Genomic DNA, 18697 nt, shown 5'->3' on the forward strand with positions numbered 1-18697 from the left:
GAATAACCCACAGTTGACTTCCTTGTCCCCTACTGGCAGGCCTTTTGACTACTACGAACAGTGCTATAATAAACTATTTTCCGTATTTTCTCTTTGGCATATTTGTGACAACTTCTTTAGGGTAAATACTAGAAGTGAAATTGCTGGATCGCAGGTCCTGTATATTTTCAACATTACCTAAGTTTGACAAATTACTCTCCAAAGAGGCTGTACTACCAGTAACATACAAGTGTTATTGTTTTTCTGTATGTTGATACTTGATATCAACACAGATTTTAATTTTGGGGAACCTAATGGGCATAAAACGTTATCTCATTTAGTATTTATAATACGGCTTTATTCTGCTATGATTCACACAGCACACTGTTCAGGGATTTAAAACATATTATTCAATGGTTTTAGTATATTCACAGAGTTGTGCAACCACCATTACAATAAATTTTAGAACACTTTAATCACCCCCAAAAGAAATCCCACACCCTTTAGCAGTTACTCCCCATCTCCCAACATTCCCAAGCCCAAGACAACCACCAAACTACTTTCTATTTCTACAGATTTGCCTAGTTTGGACATTTTATATAAATGGAATCATAAAATATGTAGTCCTTTGTGACTAGCTTCTTTTGCTCAGCATAATGTTTTCAAGATTCATTGATGCTGAAGCATTTATCAGTACTTAACTCTTTTTACTGCCAAATAATATTGCAATGTACAGGTATACCTTATTTTATTTACCCATTGATCAGTTGATAGATATACAATTTGCTTCCACTTACTGGCTATCTATGAATAATGCTGTTATGAACATTTCTATTTCTGTGTAAGTTTTCAATTCTCTTTGTTATATACCTACAAGTGGACTTGCTGGGCTATATGATTATTCTACCTTTTTAATATTTTGAGAAACTACTAGAATGTTTTCGAAAGTGGATGCACAATTTTACACTCTCACCAGCACTGTATGAGGGTTCCAACTTCTTCCATCCTTACCAACACTTGTTGCTGTGTCTTTTTGACTGTAGCCACCCTAGCAATGTAAACTGGTATTTGTATTGTGGTTTTGATTTATATTTTTCTGATGGCTAATAATATTGAGTATGTTTTTCCTGTGCTTATTGGTCATTTGTATGTTTTCTTTAGAGAAATTTCTATCCAGAGCCTTTGCCCATTTTTTAATTGGGTTTCCCTGGTGGCTCAGAGGGTAAAGAGTCTGCCTGCAATGCAGGAGACCTGTGTTCGATCCCTCAGTCGGGAAGATTCCCTGGAGAAGGAAATGGCAACCCACTCCAGTATTCTTGCCTGGAGAATCCCATGGACGGAGAAGCCTGGTAGGCTACAGTCCACGGGGTTGCAAAGAGTTGGACACGACTAAGCAACTTCATTTAATTGGGTTATTTATTTTTAAATTATTATAGCATGGGAGTTTCTCATCTAGTTCTAAGATACACTTCCTTCATCATTTCATGTATGTGTAACATTAAGACAGGTTTTTTTTTTGTTGTTGTTTTTTAAAAGAAACAATTCCAAAAGAATATAAACTTTCAAAGCCAAGTACATTAAGTAACCATGCATGAAAAGTAAAACGTAAAAGTTCAGGCAAAACTTAAGGCAGGAGTGGCTAGAAGTGGCTATATCGACCAGCCTAAGGCCTGTGAACAGAAGTGACTCACAATTTCTGAGTCTTGTCCTTAAAGACAAAGAAGCATACCTTCCAGTTTTCTTTCCCCTTCTTGTTGTCTGGGACGTGCACAGGTGAGCCATGTTTGACATGGGTAAGGGCAATACCCTAGGAGTGGCACAGCCCAAGAGATGGAAGGAATCTGAACCTCTGACACACACCTACACTATCTTGTTAAAGCCACTGTACATTGGGTCTCTTATAATAGCCTTGCCTGTATCCTAACTAATACATTCTTTATTTTTCAATAACATGATTATTTGCTATATCCTGATTGTGTCCATGTTAGACAATCTATTAACATGCTATCATAATTTACTTACATCAACCATCTAGACTAGACACACACTTTCCCTCTTTCCATCCTCCTAATATAGTTACAATAATTTTTAGAGCAGTCAGTATTTAATATCTATGTTACTATGGCTACATACAGTCCATAAATGAGTCAAGGTATGTACTATAATTTACAGTTCTCATGTTTTATGTTTTAGTTTTTCTGTGAAGTCTGACTCATCTCCAAACTCTCCACCAGACTGAAAAGTTCCTCTCAATTTGCTCAGTCATCATATATTTCTATGAGTCCCATTTTTTTCCCCCATGGAAATACTCCTCCTGGAGTCCTCTGTTTGCCTCCTCCAATTGGGACTGGCTACTTCTTTAGTCTGCTGCTCAACTGTAACCCTTGGTTTCCTTTTACCTTTCTTCTGTTATGATTCCACGGTTTCCCTGGGTTAAGATCCAATGCCTTTCTTTCTTGGTTTGCTACCTTGGTCTTGATAGATATTTCTTTTTAATTTTTATTTTTTGGCTGCACCATGCAGCATGTGGGATGTTAGTGCCCTGACCAGGGATTGAGCCCACACTCCCTGCATTGGAAGTAGAGCCTTAACCACTGAACTGCCTGGGAAGCCCTTGATAGATATTTCTGAAAAAAAGTACATAGGAGATAACATTTTTGAGGCTTTAAATGTCTGAAAATTGTCTTTATTTTGTACCCATACTTCATTTGGATGAACGCATAATTTTAGGTTCAGGATCCTCATTTTCAGTGTTGTTATTTAGAAATCTGGATCCTTCTGAAAGTAACCCAGTATGTGTCTGTTTTTTTCCTTTCTCTTGTTTTTTCTCTCTGGTGTCTGGAAATCATGTATTGGTGTGAGGTCTTCTTCTTTCTTTTTTAGTCATTGTGCTGCACATGACATGTATGCTTTCCATCTGGAAACCCATAGCCTCTAATTCTGAGAATTTTTTTGTTTTTGTTATTACTTCTTATAATTTCTTCCCTTCTAGTTGGCCTGTTTTTTTTTTTTTCCTCCTGGGACTAATGATATGTTCTACCCCTTATCTTTCTCTTGCTTTTTTATCCCTTTTTCTAAGGGATTTCTTCAAATTGTCTTTCAACACTTTATCCTTTTATTCAACAAAGAGTCACTGAAAAGCGTACTATGTACCCAAGAACTGCTTTAGGTATTAAGGACACAGTGGTGAACAAACAAAAACCTTTGCTCTCATGAAGCTCCAGTGAGGGTAGGCAGACAATAAACAAACAAAATGTACAATATGTTAGATGTAACAAATACTGTGGGGAAAATAAATCAAGGAAGATGTAGAAAGGTGTTTGTGTGTGTATGCACACATGTGTATGTGTGTTAGATAGGTTAGTGAGGGACAAGTTCACTTAGAAAAAATATTTGAACCACGACATAAAAGGGATACGGGAGTAAGCTTTATGTACATCCAGGGAAGAGCATTCCAGACAGAGAAGAGCAAGTGCAAAGACCTGAGGCAAACGTGCCTGGAACGGCTGCAGGCGACACCATGAGGGGACAAAGAGTAGAAAACAAGGTAATAGGGTAAAGTTTTTTTCAGCAATCCTGATTTTAAGTTCCAAAAGTTATTTGTTTTGAATGTTTCATTTTAAAGCATTTTATAGATGATATATCCTCCCTTTTGTCAGTGAAAGAGTGTTGGATGGCTTTACATTTTTCTTTTGCTTCCTGTATCATCTCTGCTTCCTCTGAGTTCCTTTCTTTCCCTTTTGTTTGCTTGATTTATTCTCTTTTATATTACAGACTTTCCTCAAATACCTGGATTTTTATTCACATTAAAGAGTAAGGTACTAAAATCCTGACTGGCAGCTGTGTGAAGGGTGTGGACAGTGCAAGGAGCTGACTTCTTCCTTTGGGGACCGATACCAGTGTCAGTGTCTACGTGTCCTTCCCTTTGGACTACTCCATTTCCCCATCTTCGGAATCCTCCCATCTTCGGCTGAGGGAGGATGAGCCAGTCTGTCCGGGTGTCCACATCCAGCAGGGAAGGGGCCATACAGTCTCTGGGTGGCTCTCCCCTCCGAAGACCTAGAATACCAGTGTCTCCTGTCTGCTGAATCAGCCCCTAAAATCGTAAAATCCTATCACTTTAACCATTTTAAAACAGACCATTCGTTCAGTCTTTTCACATTGCTGCTGCTAGCGTGTAGTTCTTCGGGGTCTATTCCTTCTGTTTGTTGTTTGTGTTCTTACTCACTGCAGATGATTTCTTGTGTTATGTAAGTTTATAGCACACAATCTCCCTCAGGAGCACTTTTTCCTCTGGGAATCTGATCGGGTGCAGTATGGTGATGTTCCTTCAAAGCGTTTGCCTTTGTTTCTGGTAAGCAACCCAGGGGTTGTATGGTGTGGGGTCCCCAGTAAATACAAATAGTATAAACATGAGCCATAAAAATAAATCAGGGTTTTCTCAGAGCTTCCCTGGTGGCTCAGACAGTAAAGAGTCTGCCTGCAGTGTGGGAGACCTGGGGTCGATCCCTGGGTTGGGAAGATCCCCTGGAGAAGAAAATGGCAACACACTTCAGTATTCTTGCCTGGAAAATCCCAGGACAGAGGAGCCTGGCAGGCGAGTGACTTTACTTCACTTCTTCACTTTCTCAGAGAAGGCTGCTCCCCCCAACCACAGCCAAGGTAGAGATAAGCTTAAATTCAGGTGGAGGGACTCTCCTACCTCTGAGCTGCTGTCTTTCAACGCTACGCAGAGCCTCGGGTCCGACACCACAATGTGTATCTCCTGACTTAATTCCATATGATTGCTACTGTTGAGTCACTAAGTTTTATCTGACTCTTCTGGGTTTCAAAAGTTTCAAGGTAACCAGTTCTCAAGATAACAAGCCACTTTGTGGTAAAAGAAGGGTTTCAGATTCACATTCTAAAATAAATAACATCTACCCAAAACTGCTTCTTTAATAAAATTATAAAATTAATTCCATTTCTTAATAATAAAAAGTAAAATCACATATTATAAATGTCTTAATAGCAAAGAACACAGCCAGAGGGTTTTTCTGTTTATTTTCCTACCTTGTTCCATTCTCTTCATTAGTTGTATCTGATCGACTGTCTTCTTCAATATCTTGCATTTGTCTGGTTTTACACTTAAGCTGTCAATGTCACTGATGTTGGCAGACAATAACTCAGCTAGCTCTTCCAAATATTTATTTTCTTGCTCCCTGCGCCTCTTTTCAGTGCTGTTACACAGAGAAAATCCAGTTACTGTACATTTCTACCACCATATTTCCTTCTCTGATCAAGTATTTGATATTTACATATTTACAGCGATTCCTATTTTCATCTAGAATGTAAAGCCAGATTTAGAAAAAAATCTAAATTTGTATCTGAAAAACATACTACAAAATACCAAAGAGCAGAAAACAATTCTGGCTAAAATACATAAAGAGAATGACTGCTATCACAGATGTATTCCTCAATGATATATATACAATGAATCTTTCAAATAACCAGTAAATACTAGATAGTAAAAGAACCAGACAGTACATATACTAGTTACATTTGAAATTATTAGGCATTCTATATAATAATTCCCTAAAAATAGAAAATCTGAATTTTCAAATAAGTTTGTTGTAAATTAAGCAGGCTGACTACTCAGATTTCAAAGAAATTATAATTGGAAATCTGATAAAATCTTGATTCCTATAATAATCAGACCATTACTTGGTCCCTATCAAAAGGGAAAAAAAAATGCTTCCAAAAAGTAAAATAAAAAGAATAGTAAATTATTAATTAGAGACAGAGGTACAAAGAACAATGTCTCTCATATACTGCTTTGTCGTAAAGAAATAGAAAAAAAAAATCTGCTTATAAGCTCTCATTATATAGTAAACAAAATCAAACTCAATTTATCTTAAAGGAAAATAATAAGAATAAAGGATAACAGTGCAAACAACTAGCATTTTACATTCACTCAAATGTAGTAAGTGAATATTGTTCATTTTTGTTTACCCCTTGTTTATTTAACCAAGTCATCAGGCACTTAATTTTATTAACACATACAAAGACAATACAGCATTACTTTCAGTGAATTTTTCTATTATCAAACTAATATAGAAAGAAAATTTGCTCACAAGTAGCTTTCAGTTTTATAAGCATCAATCAAAATCATTTGATTCCATATAAAAATGGTATTAAAAAAAGAGGTTAAAGAGGGAAAAACCAGTTGCTAAACAATTCTTAACTGGCAACAATTAAACTATCACTTACTTTTCATAATTTAAAAAACCTATAAAAGCAAAAGCATTTACATAACAGCATGGTTAAATTGAAAAGAACCAAGTTAACAAAGGTCAAATGTATTTATCTACATAAGACAAAACAGTACAAAATGGCACACATCCCAAAATAAAGCCAAATTTTAAAACTATAACAATCACACATTCTATCCTTAAATTTTAAATCTTTCATTAAGGAATTAATCCTATTTTACTCAGTAAGACTTTATCTTACAATGTTCCCAGGCAAGAATGTACAGTGAGATATTTTGACAAATTTCACAACAAGATATTGAAAATGAGGCATGAATAAAATGAATAACATAACACACACACACACATTTGATTTTACCTTAGAGAAACTAATTGACACTAGGTTTACTTAGGAGACTCAGTCTAAAGTATGACTTGCTTAAACCTCTTGGTCTAAATACCAACTGGAATAAATTGGATTCATTTCGTGGAACTCCCAAATCTGTTTTTAACATTAAGTTTTATGTAAAACTGAAGTTCTGGAAACCATTGTTGAGTAAAGGAAAAATAAAAGTAATAGAATTGGGGAAGCTCAGACAGAGAGGTGATAAAGGAAGCAAGAAGCTAAAAGTAATGAAATGGTAAGGTGTCTATAAAATGACCTAAGAAAGAGACTAGGAGAATCACCATGAAATGAAATAACTAATAAGCAAGAAGAGAAAATGAGAACAGATTTTTTTCAAATAAAGTTAAAAACTGAAGGAATGGTGGAGATGAGAAAAAGAAATTCTACCTTAACAGAAAAGACATCTTCATTGCTTTGGGCCACCTACATTTCTCCTCTCACTAACCCACTTTACTTCCACTGATACTATGTACATGCTAGTTAATGCAAGTTAACTTCTCAAGTATTGTATCTTTTTTTTTTAACCTCATTGCGATGGCACCCCACTCCAGTACTCTTGCCTGGAAAATCCCATGGACGGAGGAGCCTGGTAGGCTGCAGTCCGTGGAGTCGCTGAGAGTCGGACACGACTGAGCGACTTCCCTTTCACTTTTCACTTTCATGCATTGGAGAAGGAAATGGCAACCCACTCCAGTGTTCTTGCCTGGAGAATCCCAGGGACGAGGGAGCCTGGTGGGCTGCCGTCTATGGGGTCGCACAGAGTCGGACACGACTGAAGCGACTTAGCAGCAGTAGCAGCTTTTTCAACAAATGCTCCCATACTTATATTATGTGCCAGATAACCAGGTACTGTGTCCTGACAACCCAGGAGTAAAGTAGATGTAGCCTCCAATAAGTGGGAGAACAAAGAAGCTACTATGTGACAAATTTACAATACTACAGAAGCACACAGAGATGGCACCTAAATTGAGAGAATGAGATGTCTAAACCTAATGTAGGGAGAGACTAGTTTCCTAAAAGGAAAAAACAGCTTTTTCAAAGGTAAAAGTAAGAGCAAAAATAAGTAGCTCAAGATAGTTGAATTATAGATGATTAGAAACAGAAGGGCAGGAGATGAGGGTCCAGTCAGTTCACCAGGGCTCTTGTATACACCATAATAAAGAGCACAGGAGATTGCTTACAAACACAAGTTCAAACTTCCTCTATCATTTACTAGCTAAGTAACCCTGGACAAGTTACTTAACAGCAATTTAACTTCTCTAAGCTTCCATTTCTTTATCTGTAAAATAGGGATAATGACATTAATTACCTCCTAGGGATTTGTGAGGATTAAAAAAGATGATATTATACATAGAAATGTTTTGCAGAGTTCCTGCCACATACCATTAGCTCAACAAATATTATCTATTATCATCACTTTGATTATGATTATTTATTTTCAGGGCAAAGGAGAGCCCAGAAGGGTTTAAGAAAGAGAATGAGTGGCATGACTAGATTTGTAAGCTCCTTGAAGACAGGAAACATATTTCATATTTACATCCTTCAAACATCAAGCACATGGTGCTGGCTGAATAGTAGGTATTTAATAAAGCACTTGTTGAATTGTTAATGTTAAATAAGCACTGCCCACAGCTACCCACCATTTAAAAACTGGCATTTTAATTCTCATTTCTCCCAGAAGAGTTAAGAAATGGACAGGTAACAGGAAGGATATTTGAGACGTCTCACCCCACCAAACAATTACTGAGAAGCTGCCCTAGCTAGAACTTCTGTACACAGGGCTGGCAATACCCTGAGGTCTAACATATGCTCTTTATAATTAATTAGTTCGCAATCTGTTTGGAGTGATAGTGTACAATAACAAAATCAAAAGAAACATTTTAAGGTGGTAATCATGTACAAATTCATCAATTTCAAAATCACAAAATTTCAGTTAACTAAATTAAAAAAAAATCACTTAATTAAAATTGAAGCCCATACTTATAAACCTGACAAAGACTATGTTTTCAAATATTTTTAAAGCAAATGTGCAAGGATAATAATTTTTAAGACAATTAAGAAGAGAAATATATGCATATATATAAATAAAAATTTTTATATTCATCATGATGTGATTATAGACACACACACACACACACACACATCAAAGATGACTTGCAGATAAAAGCCATTAAAACAAATAAGAAAGCTTAGAACAATGGATGGATATAAGATCAAAATCCCCAAATCATTAGCATTCCTATACACGAATAACTGCCAATTAGAAAATGCAATAGACAAAATGATATTCCTAAAAGCAATAAAAATCCTATGGTACCCTGGAATATATCTAACTAAAGATGGGCTAGACATTCAAAGGGGAAAATTATACACTATTATTTAAGAACAATGAAGAACTGAATAAAGGAGAAGCCTTTATATTCATGAATAACAACACTCTAGAATTTACAAAATAAAGCTGTCAGTTCTCTCCAATTTAATTTATAAAAGCAAACGGAATTCTAATTCAAATCCCAGCAAGGAAAAAAAATCAAGGGAAACAAAAAACTGTCTCTAAAATCTGTACGGGAGAGTAAAGAACCAAGAACAGGAACAACAATTTTGAAAAATAACAAGGAAGAGTGACTTGCCCCATCAGAGAGCATGGCAACTATCATACGAAGGCTCAGATCAGATCCCTATCTATGCAGGAACTTGGTTTCTGATGAAGGTAAAGAGCACAAAAGCAGGGAATGGATATGTTACAGCCACTGACATTCCATATAGGAAAAGAAATTTAGGTTGTTACATTTTTATCCCACAAATGTAAATGCTTATTTAAAATTCTAAATGCATATTAGAAGAAAATGTATAAAAATACATTTAAGGCCTTGAAATAGAGGGGAAAATTCTTGACAAGACCCTAAAAAGCTTGACATGAATATCCTAGGTTCTAAGGGATATCAACAGGTTGGGAGAAGATATTTGCATCAAATGTAAGCGAAAAAGAGTAAAAATTTAACTAGAAAATTAAAAATAACTCTTACAAATAAAAAAAGGAAAGCACAAACTACCAAGAAGAAATATGGGCAAGAGATACAACCAGGTAATTCACAGAGGGGAAAATATAAAGAGCAATAAAAACAAAGATCATAATCAACTTATCTACTTATCAGGGAAATGTACTTAAAATTATAACCCCACACCCATCAGGATGGCAAAAACTTAAAGTGAGGAAAAAATAGTGAGATAAAGATGCAAGAAAAAAGGCAACTCTCAACGACTGTCATTTGAAGAATAATCTGGTAAGTAAACAGTTAACATAAAAATGTACACAGATTCTAACGAAAGTTTTATGTATAAAATAGTAGGTATGTACAAGGATGTTCATGTTTACTGTAGTGCTGGCTGTAAGAATGAAAATTTGTAACAAAAAGGCTATTTACCCATAGGGAATGTCTAGCTGTTGGGAAACAGATTCTTCAAATATGGTATTTCGGGTAATACAATATTTATCAAAAGTTAACAGAACTAAATAAATCTATGTGTCTTTATGTCTAAAGAAAAATATATACAGTATTATATAATATATAAATTTAACAAATATTCTATACTGTTCATGGATACTTACACATAATCATTAAAAACAGACTGAAAGAATTAGAGATAAATCAGTTTAATCATTAACCATTTTACTACTTTTACTTAAAACTGCAAATACAATAATATATTAACAAAATACTAAGAATATGACAAAATATTACCAATTACATGTGGTGGGTAGTTTCCTAGTCTCTAATTTTTTTATAGATTAAAAATTTCCCCCCAAATAAAAATTTCAAGTAAAACACAATAGTGGATGTCGCTCAGTCATGTCTGAGTCTTTGCAACCCCATGGACTATACAGTCCATGGAATTCTCCAGGCTGGAATACTGGAGTGGTAGCCGTTCCCTTCTCCAGGGGAATCTTCCCAACTCAGGGATTGAACCTAGGTCTCCTGCATTGCAGGCAGATTCTGTACCATCTAAGCCACCAGGGAAGCCCCAAAATACTGGAGTGGGTAGCATATCCCTTCTCCAGGGGATGTTCCCCACCCAGGAATCAAACCGGGATCTCCTCCATTGCAGGCTGATTCTTTACCAGCTGAGCTACTAGGGAAGTCCTAAAACACAATATTTTTATTTATTTATTCTTAAATTAAGAAGGACTGACATATAAGAAATAAACAGCAACATTAACTCTGACAACACAGGCTTGATTATGAGTACTTAGATTACCATCGCTCTGTAACAGTTCTCTGAATTCATTAACAGAAGTAGTCACTTTTCTTTCCCCAGCCTGAAACCCTGGCAATCTCCCGTAAAAATTCTTTCTTGGTTGCCCCATGAGAAAAACGCATGTAATCCAATGAAAGAAGAGTCTTCTGCTGTTTTATACTCTGATCAATGATTATCAACTGGGGGCCATATTGGTTTCTCTGTCCCCAGGGGTATTTGAAAATGTTTGGATTATCATTTTTGATTATCGTAACTGGAAGGACATTTTGGTATCATAACTGATATAAAAATTCTATTGGTGTCTAATTGTGTAGAAGCCAGGGATACTGTTAAACATCCTACAACATACAGGATAGCTTCCCACAACAAACAATTATCTTGTCCACAATGTCAATAGTTTGGAGGTTGAGAGACTTTGCTCCAGATCCTCAGAGGTGAGTGGAATAAAACCCCCACTCTTCTCTCGGGTAGGAAGCTGCTGTTTTGATCTGACTGAAGTTCTATCTTTATCTGGCATTTATTAGAGCCTCCTTAGCAATAACTCTCTTTTGCCTATTTCAGATGACCAGGTTCTGTTAAAACAGAGATATTTAATTCCAAAAAAACTCATTCTTTAAAATCCTGATATTAACAATTTATTTCTTTGTTCCACTAATACCATAATGTACGGAGATGGCAGTTTAAAAATGTACAGTGGATTTATTTATTCCTTTGCCAAATACTTTCTGTGGCCTTACTATATATAAGCTACACATTGTGCTGGGAACTAGAGATAAAATGGTGAGCAAGGACAAAGTTCTTACAGCAGTACAGCATGCAGCAGAGAAGCCATGGAACTCATTAAATAAGTACACAAGCTAGTAAAACCCTGAAATTATGGATCATAGCTCTAAAAATACATGTGAAATACATATACGAATAGGGGAGGTTTGACCTAGTAGTTATGGAAGGAAGAGAAGGCTCCCTTTTAAAAAATAATGACTAAACTGATACTTGGAGAATGCACAGGTGTTGAATATAGTAAATCTAGAGGGAGCAAACCAGCCCTGGGGAAGGAAGAGAACATGGTGAGTATGAGGGACTCAGGGAAGGCTGGTAAACTTACAGATGAAGCAAGCTCAAAAGTGACAGTGAAAATGGTAAAGCAGCTCTGCCAGAAATAAGAAAAAGAGTGTTCCTACCTTGATGCCAGTGTGTCACATGGTGACCCTTTTCTCTTATGTGAGTCTGGGTTAGCAGGGTCAGATGAACTGTCCCCAAGGCCACTCATGTTGAAAAACTTCACACCTAAAAAGGAAGGAAAATGATAAGAAATCTTTCCTAATGAACTTTCCAACCGTAAGGAGACAGAAAGCTCCCTTTATGTTAGAATATATCTGAACACTGCATTTTCTCAGTGGATAATTACAGCCATCATAAAAGCATCCACATTTATATAAAAGCACAAGAGCCATCAGTTATTAGTGTTTCTACACTTTCTTCTCCATACCTGTAAAATAAAACTAGTCACCCTTTATAAGACCATAGAGATCAATTAGGATAAAAATATTGCTAGAATAATTAAATACCCAATGAGATGTTTTTAAGAGAAAAATCACTTCATATGTAAATGCAAAAAAAAATGACTCTATAAGAATCAGAAATTACCTATTTATTTATTTATTTTAGACTACTTTGAAAAGGACTTAAAGCAACTTTTTACTCCTAAGGTTTGAGGTTTTATATTGAGAGAAAAAGACATAATACATATATAATTAAAAGTTAAAGCGATGAACTAGATTTGGATTTTGAATTGTATTTACCAACTTTGAATTCTATACTTCTAACCTTGTGTTTATGCAGTCAGGCAACAAAGATCAAGTGTTTAGTCTATGTTAGGATCTTGGTATAGATGCCAGAGAACACAGTCATTTCCCCTAGCATGCCAGCCAGGTCTCTCTTACATGCTATGCCGGCTAGTGACTGCACTTAAAGATCCCTTCTGATCTGTCCCTATCAACACTACTCTCTATAGAATCTCTAAGAAAACTCGGGTTCCTGTCTCTGGCCTTATGTTCATCACTGCCCTTAGACTTTATTAGTGCCAAACTATACACTGCTCATTCTCTTCAACTCCATCTACCCATGAGAAAGGAGAGGAAACTCTTGTTAAATGGGAAAAATCTTTAACTTTTCCTTAAATTTTCTAAAATTATTAAATAGCTACAGTGCTGCATGTTAGTAGTCATGCTTGTAAAGTTGAGATCCTTAAGAATTTCTCACATGGCTTTAATTCATGTCTGAGTAAATCCTTTTTCTCTAGTCCTAAAACTTACTTTGTCTCTAGCTCTTTCTCAACACCAAACATTTTCATATCCCCTTTTCAGTATAAAAATACCTAGAATTCTAATCATGAATTTATTATTCCATGTAGCCAAAGAGGCACATTTTTAATTTCTCCATATTAGATGTAAAGGTCATGAAAATCTCCAGCTTCTAGGACTGCAATCTTGTAGTTATTCCTTACTTTTCTTTTTCACTCCTCATTTTGTATCAATGTCCTGTCAAGTCTTTATTAACAAAGATCCTATAACGTCCCCTCTTTCTTCATTCTCAAATACAGTTTTGATTCTTGCTTAGAAGCTAATACCTCATTCTAGATTCATGCAAGATCCTTCTATCTTATTTCTCAATTCCAGTCATTCTCACTTCTAGTGTGTCCTATGAACAGCAGCAAAACCATTCCTACTCAAATGGCACTTTCAAGGTATCACTTCGGTGATGAAGAATCAGCCTGATTCTCCTACTGGAGCATGGTAAAAGCATGGGCATTAGGATCAGAAAGGCCCTGTTTAATCACTTCCTGCCTTTTCTTGGGCAAAACGCTTTATCTCCTTAAACCTATTTCCTCATCGGTAACTTACAAATAATAAGTATACTTTGTTAAGCTGTTATTCAGTCGCTCAGTCATGTTGATTCTTTGAGACCCCATGGACTGCAGCATGCCAGGCTTCCCTGTCCTTCACCATCCCCTGGAGCTTGCTCAAGCTCATGTCCATTGAGTTAGTGATGCCATCCAACCATCCTGTCCTCTGTCATCCCCTTCTCCTCCTGCCTTCAATCTTTCCCAGCATCAGGGTCTTTTCTAAAGACTTGGCTTTTCGTATCAACTGGCCAAAGTACTGAAGCTTCAGCATCAGACCTTCTAATGAATATTCACAGTTGATTTACTTTAGGACTGACTGGTCTGATTTCCTTGCAGTCCAAGGGACTCTCAAGAGTGTTCTCCAACACCACAGCTCAAAAGCATCAGCATTCAGCCTTCTTATGGTCCAACTCTACATCCATACATGACTACGGGAAAAACCATAGCTTGGGCTATACGGACTTTTGTCAGCAAAGTAACGTCTCTGCTTTTTAATAGGCTGTCGAGATTTCTCCTAGCTTTTCTTCCAAGGAACAAGTGTCTTTAGATCTGTAGTGAGGACTGAATGAAAAGTGCATGGAAAGGGTACACTAAGTAACTGTTGGTTATTGTAATTATCTCCCCTTTAGACCAAGAGCTCCATGAGGGGTAGTGTTCATTAGTGGATAACTCATCCCATACTTTCTCATTGAAAAATACAATGGACATTTTTCATTTCTTCATTTACTGACACTAACTATTATCATTATTACTTTACTGGGCTGCTCAGAGCAGCATCTGAAACTGCTTCCTTCTGGAAATATTGTCTGTCACCCATTGATTTCTGTGATCCACACTTTCATCACTTACTTAATAAATAAATCAAGCATCTATCATATCTCAGGCACTGTGCTAGGAGTTGAGTAAACTGTAGATAGGAAAATAAAGGTTTCTGCCCTCATGAAGTGGGAAACACAAACAAGGAAAACACAAAATAATATGTAATTTTCTACAATGATAAAAGTCATAAAGAAAAAGAATAGGATTCATAGAGAAAAACAATAGAGGAGACCTATTTTTAACTGGGTAATCAACTGAGGCTTCTCTGACAAACTTATGTTTAAGCCATGACCTGAGAGATCAGCAGAAGTAGTGCAGTTTTCTACTTACCTTATCCTCAGTGCTTTTTGCCCAATTGGATTGGATTGTGCTAGATTTCTTCGAGGCTCTAATGTCCTAGTCCTCTTTTCCCTTCATATTATACATTATTTTGGGGGGATATCATTCACTGAATAATGGTTTCAAAAAACATTTCTAAACCAATTACTCCCAAATCTCTATCTACCGAGCAGATCTCCTGGGTCTTAGACTCACAATCTACTCGTTGCTGGATAACTCTATTCAGATGTCACACAGACACTTCAAGTTCAACTTTCCAAAATGAACTTAACATCTCCTCCTCATGTATTTCTTTTTCTCATAGTTGGTACACTGGAGTCATTCCAGCCTCTTCTCTCACACCCGACATGCAATCAAACATTAAGATGTGTCAATTTTTATTTCCATCCTATACTTAACAGTCTCCTCTCACCTCTTGTGGAGCTATCAAAATAGCTTCCCAGGTGGTCTTCCTGAGCCACCAAAGTAGGCTATCAAAAACATAAGTCAGGTCAATCTCTTGCTTAAAACTCTTCCCTTAATCTTCACTGTCCACAGGATAACTGTAAAGCCCCCAACATAATACACAAAGATTGCACCAGTTCCCATCTATTTTGTGTCCATTATAGAATTTGGTGAATGAGTGATTAAATGTTTGCCCAATCAACATTAGCCCAACCAATATAACCTATGTATAAACAGATTATACATATATATAAAATATACTACATAGAGTCCATATAGACACATATAGATTATATATGCTAATTTTAGTTTCAATACTAAGGAAAGACTTTAAAAACCTTGGTAATATCCTATCCTCCCTGCAAAGGTAAACATTAGTCAGAAACTCTACACTGACGTCAGTGTGGAGACCCTAACTTAACCCAGCAACAAGTATTTATTGAACTCCTATGCTGTGTAGTAAGTCGCTTCAGTCATGTTTAACTCTTTGCAACCCTATGGACTATAGCCTGCCAGGCTCCTCTGTCCATGGGATTCTCCAGGCAAGAATACTGTAGTGGGTTGCCATACCCTCCTTCAGGGAATCTTCCTGACCCAGGGATTGAACCTGAGTCTCCTGCATTGACAGGAGGGTTCTTTAACATTAGCGCGACCTGGGAAGACCCACTGAACTCCTACTATTTGCCAGCTTCTGTTCTAGGTGGTAGGAATACAATTGTGCATGAAACCTATAAAAATTCACTGTCTTCATAAAGTTTCATTCTATTGTGAAGGAGAGAGAGAAAGTGAAAAAGTTAATTACAGAGTATATGAAAAGGTGGTAAAATGGAGGAAAATAAGGTAAAAATAGAGGCTTAGGTTTATGGAAGGAGAAGGGCAGCAATTTAAAGTATAGTAGTTAGGAAGCGCCTTACTGAGAAACTATTGAAGTGTGTGTGCTCAGTTGTGTACAACTCTGCAACCCCATGGACTGCAGTCCACCAGGCTCCTTTGTCCCTGGAATTCTCCAGGCAAGAATACTGGAGTTAAGTTTCAATTTTCTTCTCCAGAGGATCTTCCCAAACCAGGGATGAAACCTGGGTCTCCTGCACTGCAGATTTTTTACTGTCTGAGCCACCAGAGAAGCCCTAAGAAGGTGAGATGTGAGCAAAAACTTCAAGGAGGTGAGGAAGAGAGAATGACATCTGGAGGAAGAGTGCTCCGGGCAGGGGAAGGGCTGTACAGCCTGACGGATGGAATGTAACTACACTTTTTGAAAAATATGAAAGAGATGGGTATGGGTAAAACTGGGAAGTGAGAAGCAGGAGACAAGGCTGCATCATGTAAGGTCTTGGCTGAAACCATTTTAAAGACTTTAGCTTTACTCTGAGTGAATTAGCCAATCACTGGAGGGTTAAGAACAGAGGAGTAACAAGGTCTGATTTTCATTCTAAGACTTCCTGCACAAAGGGCAAGCATAATCTTCCTGATCTCAGGGATTTGCTATCTAAATAAGTTTCTAGCTGCTAAATGGACATTTCCATTTGGATATTCCACTGTCACCTCAAATTCAACATGTATAAACATAATGGACTTTTAAGTTCCGGGTTTCTATTAACGTTAAATAAATGAGATAAGCTGCATTATGGACTAATGTCATCAGAGGAAAACATTTATTAAACCTCCCGTGGTGGGGGAGAGGAAGGATCTATAGGACAAGGAAAATAATTACAATTGAAGATAGACAACCTCAATGCAAAGATAAATATACCAGACTTGAAACCACAACCACAACAAAAAAAGATGTTGAAAGACCATTCTCAAACACAAAACAAGAATAATCAGTTATGTGACATATTATTTTAATGAATAAGATGGCTAACATCTTTTCCTGTGAAAAGTCACAGAAACATAAATGAGGTTAACCAAATATCACAGAAGTAAAGAAGTCACTGAATCTTATTTTTACATAGAAATAAAGTATATTTCAAAATTAAAACAACAAAAAAAGAAATCGTGATAATTAATGAAAAATTATCAACTTAAACTTTTCAACAAAAGTAGAAATACAAGAGAGAAGACAATGATGAACAAGAAAGAAAAATGAAAGAATTTAGAGTCTGCTAAAATCCAAGAGTTTGCTAACTCTTACTTAAAGCTCAGTTTTACTTAGCTGCTCATCTTCTCTGTTACTTAATTAAGACATTAGGTTCTACCCTATCTAAGAATCAACCTATCTGAATTCTACAGGCTCTCAAAATACTCCTGGGCATGTATTTCTTACACTTATATGCTGTAAAATTATAATTCTCTTGCTTGTTACCTCTTCTAGACTGTGAACTCAAAAAAAAAATTACTAGATCTTTTTATTGTATATCTAATATGTAACATAATGTCTAAAAGTTACAGAAGCCAAAACAGGTGATAAATTAAAAGTGAGTTATTTTACTAATATGATATTTAAATTTTTTAAAGAATGTTTAAGATTTTTTTACAATTAATATTTTCTGAAATCTTTCCTAATGCTTTGGAATTCTTTTCTATAATTGAGAAATAGAGCTTTCTTGAAATCTTCTTTCCCCTGTTTTCAGTGGGGAAAAAAAAGAAACTGTCTTTTTGGTCTAGAAATTTGAGAACATCTTTTCTAATTCTGAAATGGTTAATAAGATCTATTTTGAAGAAACCTTCTACAATATTTCACAGTACAATAGAGACACAAAGACAGGTATTTACACAACTGTAAATATAAGCAATACAATCTCATAGTTTGGACAATTCTGAGCAACAAATAAATCTAGATTTAAAACAGATTCCCCATACCATGCTACTACTGGCTGCAGATTGACATCTGCTAAATTTATCTGAAATTCTGGGGCTGAGGAAACATCAGACAACAATTCAACAGCAATTCAATATCTGGCCTACCAAAATAAGAGCCAATAGTAAGAAGCTATGAGAAAGTCACCAACAATTTGCTGATGATATGATTCTGGTATTAACTACTTTCTATTTACAAAACACAATAAACAGATAGTGGAATGCAAAACCTCTGATGAGTGAAAACTTTTATAGCTGTTCTATTTGTGGAATGGCTTTATATCTGGCAAAAGGGAACTTAAACAAGGTTCATTAAGAAAAGAAATGCTGGTTTCAGGAAGCCAATTTACATATCACCTTTTAAAAAAAGAGGTATGGTTTCTAACTAAAAGTACCCTGTTGATTTAAAAAGAGTTGCTAAGTTATACACAATCTCAGGCACTCTCTAGAGAGTAGTTTTAGAAACCAGAAACCACATCTACCTCTGTTCAAATGGACCAGACTAAACCAAATAGGTGAGGC

General features: G+C 36.2%; 1 protein-coding gene across 9 annotated transcripts in view; it reads right to left on the minus strand.

Moving 5' to 3' along the window:
- The window catches only part of NCOA1 (nuclear receptor coactivator 1), a 218218-nt gene that overhangs the window by 83658 nt on the left and 115863 nt on the right, over positions 1-18697 (minus strand). For all 9 annotated transcript variants that reach the window (XM_061433132.1, XM_061433136.1, XM_061433137.1 and 6 more), the window contains 2 exons: positions 12054-12159; positions 5032-5198 (listed from right to left, as the gene is read on the minus strand). In XM_061433132.1, coding sequence (XP_061289116.1) covers positions 5032-5198; positions 12054-12142 — 256 coding nt within the window. In that variant the 5' untranslated portion in view covers positions 12143-12159. The remainder of the gene's footprint in view (positions 1-5031; positions 5199-12053; positions 12160-18697) is intronic.

The sequence above is a fragment of the Bos javanicus genome, chromosome 11 (assembly GCF_032452875.1).
Source record: "Bos javanicus breed banteng chromosome 11, ARS-OSU_banteng_1.0, whole genome shotgun sequence".
Classification (NCBI taxonomy): domain Eukaryota; kingdom Metazoa; phylum Chordata; class Mammalia; order Artiodactyla; family Bovidae; genus Bos; species Bos javanicus.